This window comes from Aythya marila, assembly GCF_965140915.1.
Source record: "Aythya marila genome assembly, chromosome: 10".
NCBI classification, from domain to species: domain Eukaryota; kingdom Metazoa; phylum Chordata; class Aves; order Anseriformes; family Anatidae; genus Aythya; species Aythya marila.
Genome location: NC_139051.1, coordinates 20,212,753 through 20,240,385, shown reverse-complemented (window position 1 = coordinate 20,240,385; position 27,633 = coordinate 20,212,753). Strand labels below are relative to the sequence as shown.

The window sequence follows — 27,633 nt, the reverse complement described above, 5'->3', positions numbered from 1 at the left end:
GCATCTATTATTCAAAGCTAATTGCTAAAAACTATTTTTTCTAATACTAATATTGGTTAGAAATAAGTTTAGATGTGAGTCTTTTTTTTTTTTTTTTTTTTTTCATTCAGCACCTAATACTATTTTAGCTAATTACTGTTGATGGTATTTCATTAATCAGCTTACTGTCTTTGGCTGGGGAGAAGAAGAAAAAGCCTAGATGTCAAATGTGATTGTTTGCTAAGAAATTACTTCTTTTTCAGGTAGCTAACCCAAGTTGAAACACTTTTGCAGCAGACTCCATCGGTGGCAGAGCAGATTCACATCACTGTAACAAAATGGAGAGTACTGCCTCTCTCCATTTTAGTAATCCAGAGAAGTTTTCCTATTGGATCAGTGGAAATAAAACTATGATTCTACCAGGTTTAACAAAATCCATATTTTCCAGGTATAGCAAAACAGAAGGATATGATTCTTTCATTGGTTGCAGCAGCATATTAATTTAAGATTAACAAAATTCATTACTGCTTCTATATATTTATCCATATTGCCCAGACTAATTTCACATAATTTTGTAAAACCTATCTACTGATGTATTTTGTTAAACCTAAGGGATAAAAAAATGTGTATTTGTTTGTTTGTTTGTTTGTTTAGTTTTGTTTTTTGAATGGATGAATGAATGTGATGAAAATTATTTATTTTTCAATTTTAAGCTGCAATGTATTAAAATACGAAGGGTAGTGGTGTCTACTTTGGAGGTAGGTACCAAATATCTTTCTTATTTTCAAATCTGCTATGCTAGCAACATTTAATCCATAAAATGTGATAAAATAATTGCATGTATTTAGTATTTTCCTATATGCTAAGTGCAAAAAAAAAATTAAAAAAAAATGCAAGCATAATAAGCATAATAGCATGTATTATTTGAATCATAGAATCATAGAATCATAGAATATCCTGAGTTGGAAGGGACCCTTAAGGATCATCAAGTCCAACTCTCGACACCGCACAGGTCTATTGGATTAATGATGTGTAACTGTTACCTTAGTTAATGTAGTGAACATATGAACAAATAAACAGTACTCACAGTAGATCTGAATTTATCAACTTAACTGTTATCCTGGGACAGTCTGGGAACTGGGATTGTTTTAAAATGATTTTTTGCTTCTGGTAGCAATTCTTTTGAGGAAATTGTAGCCTCAATCAGTGGAGTCCTCAGCACTACCTAAAGTAAAGCCTACTTCTAATCCAGTTCTCTCTGTTTAATTTAAACTGTCTGGGGAGAAGAAATACTTTCTTTTGAGTATTTGCAATGATGTGTGACAAGAAATTAGTTCCATGCTTTGACTGCAGTACTGGTCAGCAGTCAGCTAAGACTGAGATACTAGATGTCTTGTCAAAGTAAATCAGGTTCAATGCATGGGAACAATATTTCCATTGGAGGTAGTTTAAAATCCTCCTCAGGTGGGTTGTGATAAGCTGTTCGTTTGAGAAAAATTATATGATCATCCCTTTTAATGCTAATTCAAACTTGTTAATACACATATTCCCTGGCTTGGTATCTCTGTAGGTCTGAATTTGATCATTCCATTTTCTTTCTGAGGTTTCTAACTTACTCGTTATTTAAACCACATCTCTTTGCTATCTAAAATTGGTTGATTCTGAGCTTTCTTACACCTAAATGACATGATCAAGTAGTCCAAATCATTACCTAAAAGGGCAGGGCAAGGGGAAAAAGTGTTAAGCTAGATTTTGACAGGAAATTGGATTCAAGTGATTAACACACGAATTCAAAAAAATCCTGCCTGCCATCCTTGGCTCTTAAGTACGATTTGTGCAGTATATTAATATTGTCATCCAAAATTTCTACCATTCTCTCTCCAGCTGGATATCATGTGTTAAATTTCTGGCTATGTAGTCATCAGATGCCGGGAGCACTCTGCAGCCAGCACATCGATGTCTTTGGGGATGAACTGCCTTGTTTCACTGAAGCGTCTCCCTTAGATGACCTGTGAGTGGTGCTGAATGATGCTAGGAAAACAGCATTAAGCTATCTTTAGTACATTTAAGGCAAATAAAAGGGTGAAATAAAGTTTTTTAAAGATTTTTCTTGCTTATTCCTCACAGTTTTTAACACTGCCAAATATTTGCAGCTCACATACAAAGGACAAAAAGCTGTCAAGCATCCTTTTACTTCTCATACTAAGCTGAAATTTGTCACTGCCAAGTATTGTTTGGATGCTAAAATGTGCCTTCCATATCTGCAGCGGTAATGTAACTAGTATGACTTCAATCACCCTATGTAGTTCTTTCCCAATGGTTTATTATATTATCCGATTCAAAGCTCTAGAGTATCATTGCTTACTTGACTGTTGGCCAAAATTTTATTTTTTAACAGATTCCTTCTCAGCACTCTGATGACAGTTTTGATAATACCTCAAACACACTGTGACTTTTTGTTTATGAACTAATAATACATTTTGTGCCAGAGCCAAGGGATTCTCTTGTGAGATACATTTACAAGATATTTTGTTGTGTTCCAGAAAAATCTTTGGTTGTACACCAATTGGTCTCAAGTATGTTATATCCTCTTATAATACCTCTCAGTAAGTTATCCTCTAAGATTCTTGAACTAGGAACATTATAAAAAGTGGCATGATTAGAAGATTGCCTGATTTTACTTTGTAATGGAAATATATTTAAAGAAATATTGATTATTTTTTTTCTGTCTCAAGATATGTTACTCCCAGTTATATTAGTGCAACGGCCATGTAGACATCTGAACACTAGACATACACAAAAGTGCAGTGCAGCCTAAACAGACCATATTGCAAAAATGATTGGTTTTCTTCAAGTGTCCCAGTACGCTTCAAGGAGGATGTTAGGGAATATAAAACTTAGAAACCTGTTCCTTCCTTTAGAAATTAAGTGCACACTTCTTTTTGTTATAAAAGCAGAGGAATTATGAAATATTATTTGATGTTATTGTCAAACATTAGTAAAGGATATAGTTTCTAAAAGTTGACATGTTAGTAAAGGGCATGTTAAAAAAATACCCTGGCATCCCTTTCCTTTAACCTGATCAAAGTTTTAGATATATTTTAGAATGCTTAGATATTCAGTTAATGAATTGTTCATTTTAAACATGAAACTGTGAGAGAATACCTTGTTAAAATATCAGTACTTGTATTAATATGCAAAAAAAAAAAAAAAAAAGATACATACCATTATTCAGCAATTTCAGTTTACACTGTATCCAAGCTTCAGTCCCAAAAATCTTTAGGTCAGTGTGAATGGTGCTAGCTATGTGCCAGAGCACTGATGAGGTGTTAATATTTGAGCTACCAATTCCAATCCTGTCCATAAGGTTGACTTAGTAAAGTTCAATAGTTGCTAATGCAGTTGCTCCATGATTGAATGACCTGTGCTGGCAACCCACCACGCAAAGCAGTTTGTTTCACAGAGTCCATGCCCTGCTCTAGTTCAATTTACAGTAGTATCAGTGTAGATTGTTGAAGTGTAGTAGCTCACCTAACTTTGCTATGGTAAAAACATGAAGATCACTTTATTAAACGTGACAATTTTGGTATTGACAGGAAAATTGGGGATTGTACTGGCAAGTATCACTGCTCATTATGTGTATTCCTAAAAATCAAGTGAAAGAGTTAAAAACAAAAAAGCAATTTACAAAATACATGTTTTCCATTAATAGACTAAAAATCTGGATGCTCCAAAGACATGCAAAAAAAGTCTTGAGCCAGTTAGGCAAATGCAGACTTGCATTTTGTAATTATTGAGTGCTTACTGACATAAATTGAAGCTGGGGCAAAGAATACTGTGCTCTCAGCTTTAGAACGTGAGCCAGGGCATTAAAACCTTGTGCAGACAGAAGCTGCCACTTTGCCAATAACAAGGACTGCACAGGGATCCAAATCTAATAGAGTAAGCCTTAACTTGAGCTGGAGAGCAAATGGAGAAGATGTACAGATGTGCAGCCACAAACACATTACATAATTTGGGAAAACATGCTGCAGTGGCTGGTATAAAAAAGGACACTACCCCTTAACCTTTACAGTTCAGACTAGAATTTGGCACTAAGGAGTCACGGTTTTAGTGGATGAAGTAGGTAATATATGCCAGCCAGTGGGTCACACATAAGCTAGAGAAAACTAAGTGGCCAAAAAACTGTAAAAATAGTAGTCAGATGGAAAACTGGTGAGCAGCAGGATGTCCAGGTGACTCAACCCGATGGGAAGAATGCCTAGCAGTAGCAGGATCAAACCCTTATTTTATAATAAATATGTGTAAGAGAAAAATCACTGTCGTTGCATGGGGAATTTTTAAGCAGAGTTTACTGTTGTTAACCAGGTGATAACGAGCTGTGCTAGTGAGTGTTACTGGAAGCTGTCATTTTCAGCTGTCATTTTTGCTAACAGAATGCCACATAACATGATGCAAAATACTGCACATATTTCACCCACTCAGCTTACACATGCTAGCAAGATAACCCTACATAGTTAAGTTTACAGTTCACACAGTGAACAAGTGGAAATCAGAATTTTGTGCAGTTTCTAATATTTGTGTTTTTATTTTATTTTATTTTATTTTATTGTGTTTATGTTTTGTATAAAACTCATTCAGTCTGGCTCTTATCAATAGATTTCTAAGCAAAAACTAACCTCTTAAACATGTACACTTGTATCAGTAGTGCTTTCCTTAAACTGTTTGGACATTTTTAGCACAACCTCGTGTAATCTTGTTTTCATTTTGTGATTAAAACAAAATATTTTTGAATTTTTAGCTAATAACAGCTAAATCAGGCTAATCAAGTGGTAAGAGTAAAACATGTAAATGGTCATTTCTTCTGTCTGCAACAAATAATTTCAGCTTGACATTGCACAATTCATTAATATACAGATAGAAAGAACCTAGATCTATAATTTAATTATATAAAACAACAGTTAAGACAGATTCCAAAGCCATCTGAATATCTGGCTTTGATTGTATTCCACTAGATCAAATGTTTGCTTCTCTTGCTAACAACCCCAGTATCATTTGTAATAAAATTAAAACTGAGATTTATGATTCGTGTAAATAACTTTGGCTTTGGGAAGTCATTATGGAGAAACAAAAAAAATAACGTGCAGTTTTCTTTTTTTTTGAATTTCAATTTTTCTTATGCTTTGATTTTGAAATTGTCTGACCATGACAACTTTCACAGCATCCTATTTTCGTGTTATAGGGTTTTTGTGCTGTCAATGGAGACTTTAAAAAAAAAATCTTAGGATACATCTGATCAATTAGCTCATTAATTCTCAGGGGAAAATTTAATAGGCCACTCAGCTTAAATTCTTTTCTATATCTTTTTTTTTTTTTTCTTAACAATCATAGTCCAAATACAGTAAACTCCATTACTTTTATTGCTAATTTTCTTTGAAAAAAATGATGACAGTGTAATTATCAAGTATGAAAATGCAAGCATACTTTTGCTTTGAATAATGGTAAATGTCTATTTTTTTAATAGAAAATCATAGCAAACCTTCCCTTTTCTCTCAGGAGGGATAAAAATAACTATCATCATCATGAACACAGATCGTATAAAGCACATACTAACTCTACACTGACACAGTCTCTCAGAAAATTAAGAGTTGGAGAGCAAAACCCAAAAAGCATATATCTACACCATGAGAAACAATAAATTAGCCCATGTATAGTTCTGCATTATTGTTAGGCTCTTTACTACTGAAAGCTTGCACGTTTATAGCCAACTTTATATCCCTGACAACTGATAGTGAAAGCATAGATTCCTATTTGGTCAACTTGTTTGCCTTGCAGTCCAAAAAGAATGCCATCTTACCATCTTAATTATTTTTAACAGTGACAACATCTTAAAAACATCTTTCTTTATAGATTCTTGTATCACAAATTGTCATCTGAGACAACACACACAGGTGTTCTTTGCAACAATGTATTTCACCTTGATTTGCAACAAATGACCACAAAGTTTTCATTCACTGAGTAATGCTTTATCCTTAATTGCATCCGATACTCCACAGAAGATTCTCTATTAGTAAATAACCCCCTTTTGGCCAAATTTTAGGGCAATCCGAATTTTAGGGCTGCTGTGAACAAAATAACACAGAATAAAGTTCCAAAAATATACGTCTTGAGATAGCTTGTCTGTTTTCAACAGCTTTCTAATAATGATCCTTATTAGCACTCAGTTTTCTTCATTCATGAAAATTTCCGATATTCAAACTGTTAAAGTTGCCACAAGGTCCTAATTGCTGCAAAGACTTACTGCTGAGTATCAAGAACTACAGAATACTCTCAATGATTTTCAGCACCTATGGTAGGCAGGTTCTGTCACAGACTTTTGAATGACCTTGGACAAGTCATTCATGCCAAATATGTAGATGCTTACATATTCACATAGGAACATAATGTTCTTTGACTGGAATAGGGTTGAGGCAGAGAAACACTACCTGACCCTATTCATTTAAAAAATGTGTGTTTTTTTTTTCTCCATTCTCATCTATGAAATTTGGAAAAAGAGTATCTCATTTTCTAGTCTGTGTCCAGATGCCTATTTATGTTCTAAAATTGCAGAGCTTCCATATTTAATGTTAGAGTAGCATTTAAAGGTGGGACTTTACAAAGCTATGATTTTGAATACCTTTTGCTGCTTCCACAGAGACAATGTCAGGCTCACAATTCTTGTGATTTGTTGTTTTTGAATGTTTATCAAATGGTTTGCAGTCCCCAAAGCAAGCAATGACAGCTGAGAGCTTGTTTTGGTCTAATTTATGTTAATATTGCAAAATACTTTGCAGAAATACTGCAAAAAGAGAGCTCTTAAGCTTAATCAGAAAAGACATGCTTAAAAACTGCAGACTTGCATGAAAAAATGTTAGTCCAAAGGACATAAATGGGATATTACATTTATACAAATGGAATAGGAAAAACGATCAAACAAGCAATGAATAAATTCATTTCTAAAATGTCTTCTTAGACTGAGGAATCCAACATGGTTCTGTGACTTTAAGAAGTATGCAGCTAAGCTCCTCTCCTGTAAAACTCTCAAAAATTTCTTGCTTGTGGTATTGTAAAACAGCTTATTTCTCATTTGATTTATGAAGCTACTTACCCAGTATAATACATCAGTCCATCCTTCCATGGTTATACACTGGAATACAGTCAACATTGCAAATGCAAAATTATCAAAGTTTGTTATGCCTCCATTTGGTCCAACCCATCCACCCTTACATTCAGTGCCATTCATGACACACTGACGTCCATTCCCTGAGAATGCACAAGGTGCTGGATCTTCTTCAACTAGTATATCTGAAAATTGACCCCCCCCCCAAAAAAGAAAAAAAAAAAAAAGATATTTCAGAAGCTAAGGTTAAAATCAGAAGTTCTCAAAGTTTTTTGAATTAATTCTATGTGAAGCAGTATCAATCCTGTTAGATGGTAAATGCAGATATCAAATGTTGAGAAAGTGAGCCCATGGAAACTTTAGAGCTGTTAGTTGCTCTCACATATGGGCTCTTAAAATAGTTTAATAAAAACTGAACACATAACATAGCTCAAGCCATTTAGCAATAGGAAAAAAATAATGCATGTTCATATTTACAGTTGTACAAATGCACTATATCTTTTTTGAATCTCACCATAGTGATGTTTTTTTTCCATCATCTTTACTCTTTCTTCCCTTCCTACTAACACATGTACCACCAAGGACACATCCTGGACTAATTTCTACATATAGTTTACTTCATTGCTTAGGTAACAAAACATACCCTTAGCCATCAGATGCATCTCTCCCTCATGATGATCACAGAATCACAGAATGGTTGAGGATGAAAGTGACCTCTGATGATCATCTGGTCCAACCCCCTGCCAAGCAGTGTCACCCAGAGCACACTGCACAGGATCCCATTCATGCAGGTTTTGAATATCTCCAGAGAAGGAGATACCCTCAACCTGTTGGCAACACTCTTTCTAATGCAGCCCAGGATACCATTGGCCTTCTTGGCCACAAGTGCACATTGCCAACTCATGGTTAATCTACTTTCCACCAGGAGTCCCAGGTCAGTCCTTTAAAACTCTAAGAAACACTTTCATTGCATCATTTCAATCCACACGAGTGGAGGAACACTATTTTCTTTTATTATTATTCTTAGAACTGCGCTTCTTGTCACTCCACCCAAAATTCTGAAGGAGAGACACTGCCAGATTGTCATCTCAAGAGGGTACCTCTTCCCTGGGACTAGATAGCTTTTAGTAATCAAAGGCTCAGAATACTATTAAGTTGTCCCTTGTGGATAGTCACCCTTACTATTTTCAATAATGACATTTCAGTTAGACATTTCAGACACAAAATACTATTCAGAACATGTTCTTGTCTCTAACTGTTTTGCATATTGGTGGTGGAGGTAGTGTTAGGTTTGTTTTTTGTTTGTTTGTTTTGTTGGTGATTTATTTGTTGTTGTTGCTGCTGTTGTTTTTTAAATTTAAGGAACTTTTCCTAAAATTATTGATCACTAAAAATCAGGGTTGAAACAGTTTTAGTACTTTGGCCCATTCTATTTCAAACTGAAATCCCACAGACTTGAAAGAGAACAGAACTGATCCCTTATTTTAGTCAGCAGTTTCATGACTTACCTGAATCAATAAGAAAACAAGATTTGTGCATTTTTCCAATAAAAAGTTCCAATCCTATAATAGCATAGATTATGATTACAAACAATACCAAAAGGGCAATATGGAGCAGGGGAACCATGGCTTTTATAATGGAGTTCAGGACAACTTGTAAACCTAAAAGAAAAGAAGATACAAGATATGAGCCAGATTTCTATGCCTTGCCTTACCAAAACTTCTATAATTATACATTATTAGAAATTAATGATACAGGCATGTAGACCATCAGTTAAAAAAAAATCTTCTGCTCAGAACTACAAAACATTACTGCAACATAATTTACTCCATAAGAATCTAAAGTTTTGTGTCAAAGCCTAATTATTTATTCTGTTAACAAAGGTTATATCACTGAAGCCAATGCTTGATATTCAATAATTTACATGATTTTTTTTTTGTTTGCTCCACTTTTTTTTTTTTTTTTTCTGAAAGAAAAGGCTTGTAGTCAGCATGTGGCTTTATTTTATATGACCTTTTAAAAGTCCTGTGCTACAACCACAACTTTGTGACAAGTCCAGAGAAATTGTACACAGGCAGTTGCAGAACTGTATTTTTGGTCCGGAGAGATAACATATAGCTATCTGGGAAAACATATTTTCACTTTGAAGAATCTTACTTTTTAGTTATTCATCCCTTGCATCACTTTCAGAACTATTTCATTTTTTTGTTTTTTCTCCTTAATTTAGCCAGATTTTGTTCTTATAAAAGAGTAAATGCCAGACTACTGAGGTTGCTACAGTACTGGTAAGAATAAAATATGGCTCATTTTAATTTCAAAATACTTCCTTTCTGGCATCTCATAAGACTGCTTCTTTCTTCAGTAAAGCTCTTTTGCCCAAAATATACAATCACAATCATTTACATGTAACAGAGTATGAGATAATAATAAACACAGCGTTAGGTTTCTTCATTTGAATGTACTGGGAAGAGTTGAGTTGTAAGTCATGAACCTCTTATTCAGCCCAAATAGCTACACTAATTAATAATGCATGAAGAGAAAGCAGAAAGGATTGTTATAAAATTCAATTGCTTTCTTTAAGTAATTTGTTCTACTTTTCAAGTTTCCTAATTTATCTGTTATATTGAGATAAACAGAAGGCATTCATGTGCATTGGAGGGGGCAGGAAATATGAAATGTGTAATGTGCTTTGGCATACACTTACCAATTTATAAACTATTTTAGGACCACCTACATTTTCAGATGTGTAGGACTTTGGAATTATATATATATATATATATATATATATATTTCCTAGTGTATTTGCATTTAAACATGTAATTCATTTTTATATAAAGTTTCTAAAAGGGAAGTGTATTCCCCGTCTGCTTATTGATCTGTGTAAGAAGATCACACACTGAATGAATTCACAACCCTTTGTTCAAACTGAAATAGTGTATCATCCATCTTGAAGCTAACTCTATACATATAACCAGACAACAAAAATCAACTTAATATTATCTCATTTATGTTAGTGTCTGGAACATGAAAGTTAAATAATCAGATCAGTTACAACACTCATTCCAATGGAATTAAAAGGAAAAGTGCTTACTGGGCACTCCTGATACAAGCCGGAGAGGTCGCAATACACGAAAGGCTCTTAGGGCTTTGACATCAAAACCACCAGGTTTGCCACCTGAGTGGCTGCCACCTTCTGTTTCTTTGGTTAATTGTTCCAATATTACACTAAATAATCTAGAAAATGAGATGAAAGGTTAGGTCATCACCATCCATTTACCATGCAATCAAAGGTAATTACGTGAACTGCCAATAATTCTGAAAAGCCATTCAACTGTCAAAATGAGAGGTATATTTATGCATTAAATCATGACAGGAAGAGTTATGAAGTGCAAAAGTTTCTAATCCCTTGAGATAATGATGACAGTATCCAATAAATTAGCAATCTGCTTGTATACACCCTCTGTTATTTTTAAATAAATGAAGCTACTTTGCCATTTTTCTTTGTTCCAACATTTTATAGCTGTAAGGTTTGGAAAAGTACTCTTCTCTTTAGAAGATGAAATAGATAATCACAAGAAACCATCTGTTTTAATTTTGGTGGAATATACAAACTCCAAGTGACACTGCAGTTCAATATTCTAAATACAGTCAGCAAAAGCTGCATATATTAAAAAACAATTACAAAAATATTGAAAATGAGTCTAACATTTAATAACACCAAAATGATTTGTTTCTTACTCATAATAACTTTGAGTATAAAAATATTCCCAGATGAGTCATTTATTATATTGTATTTCTCCACAGCAGAAATGAGCTAGTCATTCATTAGAACAGTTTTCCTTCCCATTTCCAGCAAAAATTCAAACCGATGCAACTGTTTGAAGTGCAAAGTAATCTTAGGCTTATTTTAGTTTGGACCTGCATTTCAGATCCATAGTTTTCTAGACTGCAAGTATGGACCAGGCAAGCCATAACAATACTTTGCAGGGTCTATAGTCCAGTACTTGCAAAACCACACTTCTCCTAAATGGATTTTCAAGGCAATAGTCTTGTAATCCTGAAATTTCTTTCACATTCAGAAAGGACTCCTGAAATATGTAGGTTTTTGGCTTTATCAGGAAAAGTTCACAATGCTGTTATGCTGGATAGTTGCTAGTAAACATGTAATATTTAATAACTTGACCAAATGTCCTGGTTTCAGATAGGATAGAGTTAATTTTCCTCACAGTAGCTGGTATGGTGCTCAGTTTTAGATTTAGGATGAGAATTATTCAACTGAGGCAGGGAGGGGGTGGGGAGGGAATCACTTCTCAGGGACAGGCTGGCCATCAGTTAGCAGGTGGTGAGCAATTGCATTGTGCATCACCTGCTTTGTACAAATTATTATTATTACTATGATTATTATTATTTCTCTTTCTTTTCTGTCGTACGAAACTGTCTTTATCTCAACCCACAAGATTTTTACTTTTTTTTTCTCCTCAAATCTCTCCCCCATCCCACTGGTGGTCAGAGGGTGAATGAACAGCTGTGGGATAGTTAGTTGCCTGCCAGGTCAAACCACAACACCAAAGCAGAGAAATGAGGACTTCCTCCTCTTCCAGTAAGCAACTGACCTGTACAGGTTCATTCCCACCTCTACTCTGCTTATTCTCTTCCCAAATGAAACCCATACAAAGAGCGTCATACAGCTCTTGGAGTGAGCACCATTCCAGCAACCTATCTATTGTAACACCTAGAGAAATCCTGAAGTTTAATATTTCAGGTCCTAATTCAGCCCCATAATTTAACAGAACACTTCTAAGAAAATGAGTCATATCAATGACTGCAGAGTGACTGTTCATGCTCCAAAGGTGACCTGGTTCAACAGACTTCTGAATCAAATCCCAAATTAAGAGAAGCTGTTTTCAGCCTGTCAGTCCTTGTATCATTCAGAAGATTTAAGGGGTAAAGGGACAACAAAAGCGCTATGAAAGCTTTCTACTAGGCCCTTATTCTTTCACTTAAATCCATTGAAATTATGCCGCAAAGAATACAGGCAAGTAGTAGACTGCTCAGAAAGTAATTCATACTCTGACTGGTTTCAGAGAATGACAAAGACAGGAGAAATCATGACATTCACAGCTGTATCTACTGCTCTGTCATTTTATATCCATTGTCTAAAGCCATTAAGGTATAAAAGGAACAAGCTCCTTTATTACTCTTAAAAAATACAGTTATTCTCCTGTACAGTTTATCAAAGTTTAGATGCCAAATTTGATGTTGGAGAAAAAGCCTGTATGCATGCTTTCTTTTTGCCAGTAGAGGTTTCTTATGGTACTGTTAAGATTTATGCATTACGACTGCTTCAGTTTCTGCTGAAAAAGAACATGAAGCATGTTTCATCTTATATGTTGAATATAGGACATAACAGCAACTCTTTCAAAGCTATTAAAATACCTAATGAAATTGCATGATGAAACTAGTCAAATAGAATCACATCCAAAAGTGATTCCATATCCATCTTGGATTATATATGAATACCAACTTCTCACTAGGCTTTTATTTTAAGTATCTGTTAGATAAATGGATTCATTCTTGTTTGCTTATTTATATTTGCTTGTTTTGGGGGGGTTATTTTATCTTTTTGTTTGTTTGTTTTGTTTTGTTTTGTTTTGTTTTCTGTTTGGTTTTTAACTAATTGTCTTAAAACTGTTTTGTCAGTGCCTGACATGTTATGAAGGGTCCATCTTGTCTTCCAGGTAGACTGACGGCAGTGTACATAGTAATTTATACTGCGAAAGTTTTGGGTTTTGAGCTATAATTTAAATCTTAGTAGGATATTTTAGGCATTTGGTAAGATGTAGTCCTTTTTGCTTCTTTTATTTTCCCTGGGTTCAGTGTATTTGACCTAACTAGATTTAGCCTTCAACACTGAATATTTTATGAGTTAATGGAAAATTTTTCAGTTATCATGTATTTAGGACAGAGCCAAAGATAGAGGTCATGTTAATTAGACTGCTCCAGGGTTACTGTAGCTCTGTGGTCACTTGACAAAAGAGAAGAGGTCTATTCAAGTGACGCCTGGCAAGAGAATTAAGTTTTTGTCTGTGATAGTCTCCACACCTGCCCACCAAGCTTCCCCTTCAGGCATAGAGGCCGATCTGTTGAGAATGACCTAGCCTGATGAAGAATCTATTTATATACAAATTTTAGTCCTTAACCAAAACTGCCTTAATGCCAAGCAGCTGGCCCAAATACAATTTTCTCAACACTTTTTTTTTTTTTTTTACTATCTCAGAAACAAATAGTTATAAATCATTCACACTTTCATAATACTTCCCCAAATTTAATAGTGCTTTACCACGTATTTCTTTACTTAGCATCAATTTACTTAATGCAATGGCATGAATAAGAACAGTATGCTCATGAACTCTTGAGCCTTTTCAATTACAGGCAAGCCTTGATGCAGTCTGAACTTAAAATGAAGTTAGAATGGCATATTGCATGCCAAGGTCATCTTTGCTAGCCAGCCCCAACCTACAAAATTATACACAGATAATGTTCTCCATTTCAATAAACATTTTTAGTAAACCTACAATACCGGAAATTCCCTTTTACAATATTATCCTGTCATATTTAGATAATTACAATATATGCCTCAAGATTAATTCCCTAGATAGCTGAAGGTAGGCTCTTCTAATGAACTAGCGCAACTGTTGACACAAAACACCCCCAGTGCTTCCTATATCCTAAGCTGGTGCATAATGTGAATGTGGGACATTCCACTCCCCACTTTTGTGTAACCTGAACAAGGCCTGAGCAGCATCTTATCAGAGGAGTGGAACAAACTCTTCAGAGTTTCTCGATATAACAAGAGGCACTGGGGAAAAAAAAAAAAAAAAAAAAAAAAAAAAGGAATTTTTAATGCATATTCTTCCCCAGGCAAGTCTCAAATACATCTGGGGCCTAATGTCCAGCACACCAAAGTACTGAAGCATCCAGTTTTCCTCATATTCCAGGAAGTTCAATGAAGCACTCAGTTACTCCGACTCCCCTCACCGCTATCATTCACTTCAGAACATGGGGTTCACCCAGAGGTCTTTGGTGAATAAATGAACTCCATGTAACCTCAGTGTAGGTATAAATGAATAAATGACTTAACAGTGCATGGACCTAAATGAATAAACCTCTATCATATTGAAAGACACCAGGAGTTTACCTAGGAAAAATCAGATGGAAAAGATTCTGCAGGACAACTAAGGTTGACAACATCTGGTCAAACTGTTTGACAGAACTCAGAATTCCATGGGTACATTTACTATAAAAGTGATGGTGCAATACAGCCTACAGCCAAATACAGCACTGAAAACTTTTACAACTTTGTTTTGAATTCTTCACTCCTATCAGTTGATAGTTTTAAAGAATAAATGTCAATCTCAGGCCCTTATACACAGCCAAACAAACCTATATATAATTTACTGTAAAGAAGATTTTAAAGCCTTTTTATAACAAAGTATAAGTTACTTACCCTACTACCACTATTACAAAATCCAGTAAATTCCATCCATTTCTAACATACGCATTGGGGTGTAATAATAATCCATATGCTATAATCTTCAAAAATGTTTCAACTGTAAAAATTATCAGGAAGGCATATTCTACTTTTTCCTGTAAAAGACAAAGTACAATAAAAGACAATGTAATTTAGCAACTCTTTTACTAGTTACAATTTGCAGTAAGAGGGTAAACTGTATTGATCAGGACTATGGAGATATAGTTCTTCATGGCAGTTTATTTGTGGGTTTAATTGCACAGAATTTAATGATAGCTGCACTGACAAGGTTATAATCATATAATTGCATGGGATATTTCCTGTTTTCACATTCCACGAGAGAAAAAGACTCCAGTTCTGCAAACATGGAAGCACTCTGAGCCTTTACTTATGTAAATAGTCCCACCCTAGTACCCAATCAATAGTATTCTTTATATTCATTAAAACCAGAAAATTCTGTAGAATAGGGTCCTGGAAACATCCTTAAAAGGTACGCAGAAGTATACTTTCACTATTCTTCACATCAGCCTTTATTTAATTAGGACAGAGTTTCACCTAATAAGGGAGTTTGAGACAGTGTCATTATGTACTATGGAACTTCAAAAAATTATTGTAATCTATCTAGCAGGATCTTAATTTAATTCTACTGTCTTACGTCTTTTTCTTTTTTACATGGAAGTTTATACTGACTTATTCTTCCTTCCACATCACTACTATTGCTTTAAATCATCCAAATATGGTTGAAGAAATTTTAGTTTAATATATCACCACCTTGCATCATTGACATTCCAACTTCACATTTGCTTCAATACTTTTTTACAATATTATTAGTATCTTCATTTTTACCAAAGATCACATTTTAAACCAGCATATACGTTGAATCTCTTTTCAGAGCTAGTTGGATAATATTTTTGTGGCTTTTTCTTTCTAGAGTAATAGCATATTTGATTTGGATAAACTGTAAAAATCACTGCTATCAAAACAGGTCAATTAACACATTTTTTTCTTTTTACTTTCATCACTTCATTGCTTTGTATAATATTTGTTTTGTTACCTGTTGTTATGTAAATATTAGAGCTAAGAATACAAGACAGAATGATTTTATTTTATTTTATTTTATTTTATTTTATTTGTTCAAGCACTCATGGCTGTTGCTCACTATTACCACACACAGCATTAATTACATGGACCATAATTGCTCAGTAAGGACTACAAACATCTATGCAGCAAAGACATTACACACAAAATTATGTGTTTGCTATTTGTTATACATCCTGACACTTTCACACACAATCAAATAAAGAACAAACACGGTCCATTCACAATTTAAAAGGAAGGTTTTTATAAACTCATGTGCAAGTCTGAATTCGAGGGGCCAGATTTCTTTTCCTCATGAAAAGGGCATTTAGTGTTGGTTATGTACAGGACATGATATATCCTTTTATAAATCTGACATTAGTGAATTAATAAATGGTAGAAGCTTATCCATAAATCACATAATCCAGTCCACTTCTAGTAAGTGGCAACCTGGAATCACTATGAGAGGTAAGGGTTTCCCTAATGTGAAGCTAAGATCTGCTCATCTCAATCACGTATGTCTGCATTTTCCCTCCAAATACTGCTTATAAACATTATAGATCTTCACCCAAAGCAGTTTCTCCTCAGCTATGTTGTTTTGCATGAGTTCTTCTGGCCCAGTGATACTAATGGATACCCTTCTCCAGTTAGTTTTCATAATTTGTATTTCAAAATTGTCCCTTCCACTTACCTATTAATTTATTACTGATAAACTGGAGCAATTACAGGATAAGAGTGAGGTGGCCTCACAGAAGTGTGAATGCTCTGTGCACCAAGAGCCATCACAATTTTTTAGCTAGAAGGCACCACAAGGTGCCTTCTATGCTACAATAATATGAATTACAATGATACAATAATATGAATTATCAGCATGTCTGAGAACCATACTGCAAAAACGCTGAAATTCAACCAAGTCCTACCATGTATATATTCCACAATAACAGCTATTTCTATCTGCCTGCATACGAGTCTGTAACTCGAGTATAGAAAGATAAATAATATAAGACAACATAAGGAAGACAAAAATATTAGGTTGGCATTTGCTATAGGCAGAATACATATCAGTAGTCATAGTAGTAAAAACCAACATGAAACAAAAGTGAGGAAGCTTCATATATGCAAATTTCACCAGCTTCTTACCATGAAAGGAATGCAGGACTGGACCAACCCTTCTGGGCCACCACAACCAGTCTATTGTTATTATAAGGAAATATGCAATTTAATACTGCCCATGAACATACCAGATTCCACCCTAATAACCATCTTTGCCCTTCACTGCTCCCCTTCCTGGAACGTCTTAATGCTCTACAGTTATTTGGGCTAGGAACCAGTCCTAGTCCCAGTGAAACTTGCTTAATAGTCATGTACCCTAGCAGTTCATTTGAATTACAGTTCACATCTAACAACTCTATCCTATCCATTTAGCACTCATCTTCCTGCACATTTTATTTCCCTTCTGTGGAAGCAGGACTGTTTCCTAGTTCTTAACCAGCATTGCAAACATTCTGTTCAAGCAATATGTGATACATGGCAAGCTCATTTTTTAAACCCAAAGTCTTACTGTCACTGGCTTACAATTTCCGGTTAACAGATCAGGGAGAAAAACGCTATTGCAATTTCAGTGCAATTACTGTGAAGGTGTACCTTCCAAGTGAGGTGGAAAATGTTAATACTATGAAAACAAGCATTTTAGAGCAGCCAAGACAAAAGGAAATCACATTTTAGCACCAGTAAGAACCATTTTTGTTATGGATAAATATGGCATGTGGAATACACATTTTTAGCATGTTCATCACCTATCTTCCAATTTTTCAAATCTTCCTCTAGCCTGTAGACCCCAAAGATGATTATTGAATATTATTTTCATCCTACTATTTTTTTAAGTTCTATCTGTTCTAGAGTCAACATAACAGGATCCTACTTCTCCTTCCTATGCTATTTTCTTTTAAAGTATGCTGGAATATGAAAGAAAAACAGCTATGGCGTGTGACCAAGATAAGTCCTGGGTTCTGGCCCACTGAAGACCCGTATCAGTTGGCACTAATCGGAAAGGAAACAGGCATTAGTACGGCTACTCCAAAGCAAGCCAGAGCTCTGGATAGGAAATTAACCAGCCACAGACAAGTCCCTTGTGACTCCTCCACAAGATCTGTTACCAGAAGGTAGAAAAGCTACTTCTCTCTTCTCTCTTGTTGTCTTCAACAATGTGAATTGGAAGACTCTACTCATTTCAGTTTGTTGTTGTTTGTTTGTTTGTTTTAAAGAGAATTGAAAACTTTCATTTAACAGTTATTTCCCAACCAATGAGCTGATCCTGCAAACTCCATCTTTAACAAAACAAAGGGACTGCTTTTAGGTGGGAATCATAGGAACGGGTTCTTACAGTTTATGCTATTTCTATCTGAAATTGTATTTCCCTGAAACTAAGCTTCAATCTCTGTAAAACGATATCATAAAAATATAGTGAGATGAAAATCAATTCTATTTTTACCATGCATATTCTCCTGCAGAGTTCTGTTAGTTTAACGATAGTGGAAAGCCCTGCACGTGCTTTTGTTAGACATTAGAACAGGCTGCCCAGGGAAGTGGTGGAGTCACCATCCCTGGAAGTCTTTAAAAGATGTTTAGATGTAGAGCTTAGGGATATGGTTTAGTGGGGACTGTTAGTGTTAGGTCAGAGGTTGGACTCGACGACCTTGAGGTCTCTTCCAACCTAGAAATTCTGTGATTCTGTGATTTTACTTTTGGTAGTTATTTTCATGAGTAAATTCTTAACTATTTTGTGCTTATCTAGTTCTTAAAAGACTAACATGGAAAAAAAAAGATGTAAATTTGCTTTTGCAAGGCATTATGATAATTTTTCATTATTAGTCATTTTGTTTTAATTAGTTCATACAATGGTATTATTAATCTCATGCAGGGTAGATAGAATTCTCAGAAGTTTTAGAAAAGGTATAAAGAGTCCTAAAAACAAAAAGAAAGAATGAAAGGAAGAAATACATACTGGCACCCTGCTCCCTAAGTTCACAGGGTAGTTCTACCTAATACAAATTTAGTGCGGATCAAGACCGCAGGATGTCCACATCTGAACAGCAGCTTGAGTTCTGCACTCAGAGCATTCTTAATTGCAGTGCATGAATAAAACTGAGAAGTCAGTGTGTGCCAAAGCAGAGGAGCCATATGAAACGTTGACAGCTGGACCAACAGAAATTCATGAATTTCAGAAAGAAGTGTAAAGTTCTGAACCTTGGGTAGAATAATTTTATTCTTCAACACAGGGTGAGAAAGGACCCAAAAGTCACAGTGGACACCAAGTTAAATATGTGTTCATTGTAAGACAAATTGCACACTGGGCTGCATTGGGAAGAGCATGGTCATCAAATTGTGGGAAATTAACTCTACACCGTGCTGTGAGGCTGCACTGCTACTGCACTTTGGGGCCTCTTAGTTCAAAAGCCATGTTGAGAAACTGCAAACTCCAGCAAAGAAAAGATCTCCTCTCCCTCAAAAAGGAGGTTAAGAGAAGGACAGTGACTATATAGAAGAACAGTGGACTATCTGCAGGGGAGTTACAAAGATGATGAAATCAAATGCTTTGTAACAGCAGACAGTAAAATAAGGGGAAAGAGCCACAAGCTCCATGGAGATAAGAAAAACTTCTTTGCCAATAGGGCAATGTGTCACTGGAACAGGTGGCCTCAAAGCAGTTGAGATTTTGAAGATGCAGCTAGACAAAGGCACAGATGATCTGATCTAGTGCTGGCAACAGTTCTGCTAAGAGATGAAGGTCTAGATAACCTCTAGAGGTTTCTTCCAGTTAATATTCCTGTTATTTTGATACATTTCAAATAATTCTCACATGAGCACAGGGAAAAGTACAGACAGAATCAGGACAAGCACAACTACCTACATCCACTACACATTCAATATACGCCCCTGCAGTCTACACAGTGTTGAGCATTGTACAACAGTTTTCCTTCTTTTCTGTGGAAAAATGGAAATGTGTGTCCTGGTTCCAGAGTTTGCCCTGAGATATTTGTATTCATAATGGATACAAGATAGAATTGGAGATGATGCTATTAACTGAGCCAATGGCACAAAGGAAGGATGCTTTTTTAACAGAATAGCCATTGGGCATTCTAAGACCCGATTTCTTGAAAACCCTGTTAAAAAGGAAAACATTTGTATACATTGACAACTAAAGAGGTAAATTATTCTCAATGCTGTTTCTTTGTTTCCTCCTTCTTCCTTACTCTCTTCTTTTTTTTCTTTCTTCCTTTTGTATTTTCATTTTCCTCCCTGCCTTCATGCTCTCACACTTTTTTTTAAATTCACATTGTGTCTTCCATGGGGTCCAGAGGAGTGATTTGGCCCACAAGTTAACACCAGTATCCAAAGTATACAAGCTCTGCTTTCTTTACAGACTGTTTTTCAGTAAGTGGGCAGCCAACAGATGTTCTTACACAAACTGCAAAGCTGACAACCTGCTCACCCTCAGGAAGGTACTGGCGGTCCCTCCTCACACTTCTGTCACCACCTCCCAGTCACTAGGGATATCGTCCATCTTTACCTCTGCAACCTAGGTAGACTTACATGCCATACACCACCTAGTGCATCCTAGTGCATTACTCAAAAGTACTCAAAGTGTAATCATCCCATTTTCAGTATTACTGCAAGGGCTGCAGAGGCAGGTTTTTTATGTAAAGCAGTAAGTGATAATTTAAGAATACAGATGGAAGAGTGCAGTTCTAATGGATTATGAGGAACGCATCTCTTATTTTTCTCTATGGTGGAGAAAACCATCCCTGCACTTTTTTATTTTGTTCATATTAGCTGAGATCTAAGCGAATAATTTATTCCATTAAAAAATGGAAGTAGGAACACTAAGAAATAAGACAACTGAACTGAAACTAAGGATATCTGTATGACTGAGTCCCTGAAAAATATCTGTATTGACAAGCAACTGAAAAGACCACTTTGCTTCTACAGGCTCAATTAGAAATTGTATACAATTACTGACATCTATTATAGCACTTAGTCCTAGATTGCATCACAAAAGTATTGGATTAAAAACTGATAGCTGTAAATCTAAAGATGTTAAGGAGCACAAAAATGTGTTACGGAGGATCTAATTGTATTGCAATACAGATTAAGCAGTTTGTTCACTGACTTGATTCCAAGCAGAGCTAGGTCCTCTATCTTCTCAGGGGGCCAACTCCTGCCAGGCTGTCTAACACTTCTGTCAATGTTGCTCAAACCCTTGGAGTCACAGAAATCTCTTTAGAAATATGTGATGCAACAACAGGACTGGTTAGATACATGGCCATTCTCATAATGCAACAGACCATCACCCTCCACTTTGATATCAATAATTTAGCACCAAAAAAGGCTACCTTTATCCACTGAGTTTCAGTGAAGTCATTAGAACATTTTCTCAGCAAAGAAATGTTTGCATTCTTATTTTAAGTAAATCAGCTTAGCAGAAACCCTGTTGCTCAGGAAGAAATCTTTTTTTTCCACCCTTGCCAGATGGCATACATTAGTCATCATTTATTATCCTCATATTTTCAAAATCTCTGAACAAAACAGGCAAAGCTACTGCTACATATTTGAACATGACACACTGAATCTCAGCATATAACTTAAGATGTCTCACAAGAAAATTGCTTCAAAATAAAAAGTCCTTGGTTTGCAAAACCTTAGTATGTTATATAATTAAGAGTCTTCTCATATTAATTCCTACTCCCTGGGCATCAAAGATTTGGATTAATTCTTAACTGTGGAAATGTATTTTTGCATCCAAAGTAAATGCATGTATCAGAATAAAAACTGCTTATCAGATGAAGTGACTCCATTTAAGGGAAGTAATTGAACTGATCGCCCTTCTGCAGATCAGCCATGCAGAAAACCAGATACAGATATCATTTTATGTTTATATTTGAACAGCAATGGTTCCTCACTTTTAATTGCTCCTAGGGCACCTTCTTCCCCACATCTCAGAGAATAAAGGTTTAAACAGATTTCATATTCCTGAGGACTAGGATTCTCCCTGGAAAACAAGTGCAGAGCTTGTGTAGCCAATATACCACAAGGAATCAGTTAAATGCTCACATGGACTCCACTTTCGGTAGCTAAATTTTCTGTACAGTTTTAATTGAGTAGTAGCGGTCCTCCTTACATAGTAACTGCTGAACAACTCCATTAAAAAGACACTCCATCTAGAAATACATACTAAAGAAAAAACATTTTTGCATATGTGTGGACAAAAATCTGAGAGTTTTTTTGTTTTGTTTTTTTTTCTCCAAAATTCAACAGGCAGTAGCAGGAAAAGTAGAGGTGGCTAATCTACTTTCAGATGTCAACTTGTAATGTGTCTTTATGCGTTCAGAAGTCTATTTGGGGGAAATCTATCCAGAAGTCAAAGTCTAGACACAGTCTTTAATTTACAAAAATTTCTACTACAAGTAAAAAAAAAATATATATAGCTTCTGCCACAGTTGTGAAAGTCTTGAAGAATAAGAAAGAAATGAATGTTTTTGCTCAGTGGTAAAATCGAGGGCAGCTGTGGGCAGGAATTTTTAAGAAATCTCTTCAGCCTTTTGTAGCTTTTCATAGGACACAACCATACTACCAGAGATCCACATTTTGGCTCTTACTACTGGTACATCCACTAGCAATGTTGATATTTAAGAGTCATTACGAAACATGCATTCTATATTCAGGAGGTACTGCTGACACTAAGTAATTGCTACACACTGTGAGCATTTTTAAACCAGTTTATATAAAACTGAAGGGATGTCATGTTCTTAATAGCACCGCTGAATGACAAATCTCACTCACAGAATCATCACTGTTTCCAAAGAGGATACAAAACGTTTTCATCTCATTTGAACTGTGAATTCACAATGGTTTGGTACAGCCACAATTAACAGTTCCACTCTCTAGACCTCAAGCAGGCATGTATGCATGCAAGAAAAGAATGTGCAATGGGACAGATCAGAAATACTGGGCACGGCCGATGAGCAAAATGGATTTGTAAGCCATATGCTAAAATGTAATTAAATTCAAGTGCAATTAAATTCTGCTTTTTGACCAATGTAATCTGATCTAAAATTTGAATAACTTAAGTCACCAAAACAGTATCTCAATTTTCAAAAACAGTTTTAGGTTGCACTAATGCCCATGCTTTCATCTGCCAGATGCTGGCAGCCACAGATAGATGACTAAGCAGATCATGTTTAACACTGATTACTTTTTTTATTTCCTGCAGTCACTTCCCCTAAATGCACTGTAAACCTGCATTTCACCTTTGAATGTGATTGCTTCTTATACATTTAATCATGTGGGTTTTTTTTCCCATTTTACCTTGTAAATAACACAATTATGGAGATGTAGTTACATACCTCAGTTCTATAAAGAATGATTTGTACAGACAGGAAAATGGTACATCCAGATGACAAGTTTTCATGTTTAAACAAGCCTCTGTGTAGACACATTCTATTTTTATACATGCTGTACAAAATTTTTGCATTTTCTATGTGTATGTTATTACACACGCTATTCCTACTCTCCTACATTCCCTTTTACAGCACTGGCTTTTTCTGATTCATATTGTTCTGAAGGAACAAGGTAAATGGCATGATTTTGGAAAAGTACTCATGAGTGACTAAATATGTAACTGACCCACCAATTTACCATCTACTGAAAAATTATCAAAAAAAAAAATCAATAAAGTATTTCTCCATGAAAAGGAAAATTTGAGTTCTTCTGAGTACAGTACATCACTTTGCAATAACTATACTTACAAAGTGTGAAAGGCAAGTTGTAGAAATGCCAATAGGTATCGGCATGCAAGTTTCAACCCTAAATCCATACTAACTCCTACTGAGGATTAAGCACAGCTTGCCAAAGGATCTGAATTGCACAACAGAAAGCAGGTCAAGCAAGCACTAAAGAATATAACTCATATAGAACACAAATTACTTGGGCACATTTCTGTTGCCCTCTTATTTAATTGATAATATTCAGGAAACTAAACTCAGCAAAGTAAGAAAGTAGGAAACAATGCTTATGTATACTGTCACATATTTTTACCTTATGCAGTTGACTAGAGTCAGTGTCGAGAGATTAATTAAACTTGTATCTAGTCAGAAAACAGCATTAAAGTAATCTTAAATATATTTTGGTACTCTCCAGAAATTTTGTTTATAAGGAAGCAGATTTTGGCTAAACACTGTGGGGAGGGAGGGAACATACTCAAATTCTCAGAGAATTTTTAAACCAAGAGAACCTTTTAATCCCTGTAAATTCGCCTCTGACCGTACAGAAACCAACAAGCAGAAAACAAACAGGTGCACTGACAGCAACAAATCCAGTACTTTGTAAACTTATGTTAGAACATAGAAAACTTTCAAATGTTCTGAGACTAGTAACAAGCCCACATTTTATGTTTAACTAGTATTTCTTTAAAACAGGCTTCCCAGAATGTTCGAAGTGAAATCAAAAAAAAGGGCAAGGTGGGTTAAAAAAAATGCATTTCAGCATACATTTCATTTACAAAATAGAAATATATTAATGACTACCAACAAAGATGACATACTTGTCAATGTCTTCAATCTACTATGCTTACTATGCTTATATATTCTCTCTTCTGGTCTTTTCCCCTCCCTTTCACCTCCCTGCTTTTTTTTTTTTTTTTTTTTCTTTTTTGTGGGAAAGCAGTGCTCCCTACGTTCACTTTAAGAAGGATTTAAGGATATGATTTACTGTTGTTACTTTCATTTATTTTATTTGGAAAATTAAACAAGCTAATAATTTTAGTCTTTAAGTCTTTTCATAAGCTAGCAGTAGGATTTAATTTTTTATATGAACTATGAATGAAAATGGCTTTAATTTCAAATATTCTAAAATACACTAAAAAAATATTTCAAAATAAGGCAGTTCAGTCTGCCACCTATTCCCTTGTCCTTTTCACTTTCTTTTCCCCTCCCCAGCAAGTGTCTTCAAACATAACAGTCTACAAGATTCATTGTATTTATTTCATTTTTTCTTTCCTTTGTACATGTTGAAACAGAGCAGAGAAATAAAGCAGGACAGGCTACAGAAGTGAAGCATTTTTAAAAATCAGTAAGTGGTTTAGAATGCTAGAGGATAAAAATCCTCTAGACTGGGATAATAACAAAGAAGTTTGATCAAAGAAATGTGTATGTAGCTCTTTGTTTCTTGTTTAATGTTTCCCAACATCAGACCAACATTAGAATTTCACATGGATGGTACCGAATGCAATGCATGTTGTGGATATGATGCTTGTATACTGCGAAGTATGGTAGGTAGATAACATGTTCAATTGTGAAAAAATCTAATGGCTTTCTGGTAATGACATGCTACAAGTTCTACATGTTCTATAGCCTCTTCGTTTTTTGGTTGTTTTTTTTTTTTTTTTCTATGAAGAATTTCTTATATAGTTAGATATACATTAATTTACATTGTATTTGTTAGAAGGTAGTATGCAGTATTGCACTATAAAAAATAACTCTCAGAGTAGTTCTGGGAAGACTGTATTACCTATGAGCAGACAGCCTGCCAGAGCATTAGGAATCATAAACTACAAAAATGTCAACAGCAATGATGTTAATGAAATAAACTTTTACCTATAGGACAGGGCAGCATAGAATACTTCTTATAGACATTGTTCAAAACAAAGATGTGAAGAACAGAAATAGAGTTTATCTGAACTGACAGTAGAATGGTCTGCAATACCCATGAAAATGCAAAGCAAAACTTTATCCTTGATTTCCTCAGTTTGCTGAACAACTTCTACTGCTTATCCTCACCTACGATTGTCTCTGTACCAAATAGCTGAAGTGTCTAATAAAAACTTTACTCCTCAGTCATCAAAAAAAATCCAAGCTTTTCTCCTGACAAGATATTGATGAGTTAATACTTTGTAGTAAATTCCAGATATGCAAAATTTAAATTGACTGAAGAAACTGGCATTTTCCTACAGGAAAACAATGCAGGATGATTCCCATTTCATGTGGCCAGTAATTAACTATTTGGATAATGATGAAAGGAAAGACCTCTATATTTCTTTCAACTGGAACAGAAGGTTCAATGAACATGAGAAGTGCATTTTCTTTATTCATCAGACTAGTCAGTGTCAGATTGTTCTGGCCATTCCATAATCACGAAAATGCTGATTTCTGGAGCAAACAGTTGCAAGGAGAACTGTACTCCTTTGCCATAATAGTTTTCAATGGAAACCCTTTGCTCCCTAAAATAAAAGGTATTAGCCCGTACATTCCTTGCAGATGTGGACCACAAGGAAAAGAATTAAGAGGTGGAATGGTTCTCTGTACACATCGAGGAGCTCCAAGAGAGAAAAAATAGCACAGTTAAAACACCAAATTCGTACTGTGCTCAGACACTTGTAGACTCTTCTGAAAATTAATATTAAAAATGAAGAACTTATTTACCTAGTTTCTAGAAATGGCACCATGTTGAAGACTTACTATTTTCTTTATTTTAACCTATATGCCACACTAGCAAAGTGTTCAGCAGAAGTAACGATAAGTGTACTAGCTTAGAAAGAAATAAACATCTGGAATACTACCTATAGTCATTGCTGAAATGCTAGAAATACTTACAGAATTAAAAACTAAATTGAAAGAAATTGAATGAAGTTGAAAAAAACGTTTGTTTGTTTGTCATCTCTTATACCTTTTAATTCAAATAAAAAAGATTTCTTACATAGTAGTCCCTCCCCCAAAAAAAATCTTTAAAAACTACTCAAAGGCAATGTATTAGACATGGCCTAAAATAACTATATCAATTCCTGTGATCTACAAATCAAACCTTAGTGATAGTCTGCAACTTCTGATAGAAAGAAAAATATGAAACTGCCTGCCCTGAAGCCAAATTTCTTTCTTCTCTACAGATGAATCAGTTTTTATTCTCTCTTGTCAAATGCTACTAACATTAATTAGTACTCCTCCAGTAGCTGCTGCAATTACAGCTCCTGATTCTGCAAGTGACTAGGCTTGTTTGTTTTTTTAATCACCTAGCTAGCCTTAATATTAAAGGCAGTAAGCAGTGCTCAGAAAATCTCACACTTCTAAGAGTATCCTTGCAATTTCAGTTATAACACAAAGTAATTTTGTTCCTTTCATTCCAACACCATTTAGTAGCACAGGAGATTAATTTAGGTTGAATTTCTTATTCCATTTTCCACTTCCCCACACAGAGCAATATTTATCAGGAAGATTGTCTTGTTTTTATTATTCCTATCTGAACTGCATCTAAGCTTTTTTCACTTATTTCAGAGATCAGTCTTGATTTCCAGAGAACACCCTGTCTGGGACTATATATTTGTAAGTACTCTGTCACAGTTTCAAGTTCACTTCTAGTATCTCTATAAGGCAGTTTGAGTATACCAACACCTGCTTTATCCTCACCCATAAAACAGCTCTCCAGGTGATGTAAACTAACCCAGTCCCTGTAACTTTCTCGCAGCTACTTAGTGAAATAGCCCCTAAAGCATATTTACAAGTTGTGTTCTCACAAGTAATTATATGGAAGGACATACTTCCCTTTTGGAAAATACCTTTTTACACCTCAGGAACTGTAATCAGGTCTACCAAAACTACTTTCAAGTAGGCAAGAAAAATGATTACTTTTATTAGATACAAATCACAGAGACATAGAATGCATTCTTCAGTTGTATGCACAGAATTTCATCAACACTCCTTTGCTCAAGATGTTTATGTGGAGTCAGTCCTGCATTTTTCCAACTTCTACTTCCATACTTGGGAAGATGAAAAAATGATCATTAGGAATTCAGCCACAGCTTGGCTAATTTGATCTCATATATTCTATAGAAAAGTGCTCA

The 27,633-nt window shown here is 35.2% G+C and overlaps 1 protein-coding gene across 1 annotated transcript in view; it reads right to left on the bottom strand.

Annotated features, from left to right (window-relative positions):
• CACNA1D (calcium voltage-gated channel subunit alpha1 D) overlaps positions 1–27,633 on the bottom strand; it is a gene marked incomplete at its 5' end in the record, with an annotated part of 190,000 nt that overhangs the window by 108,806 nt on the left and 53,561 nt on the right. Inside the window, 4 exons of the mRNA XM_082768090.1 lie at positions 7,127–7,323; positions 8,647–8,799; positions 10,230–10,372; positions 14,646–14,785. Of these exons, the coding sequence (XP_082624216.1) occupies positions 7,127–7,323; positions 8,647–8,799; positions 10,230–10,372; positions 14,646–14,785 (633 nt within the window). The remainder of the gene's footprint in view (positions 1–7,126; positions 7,324–8,646; positions 8,800–10,229; positions 10,373–14,645; positions 14,786–27,633) is intronic.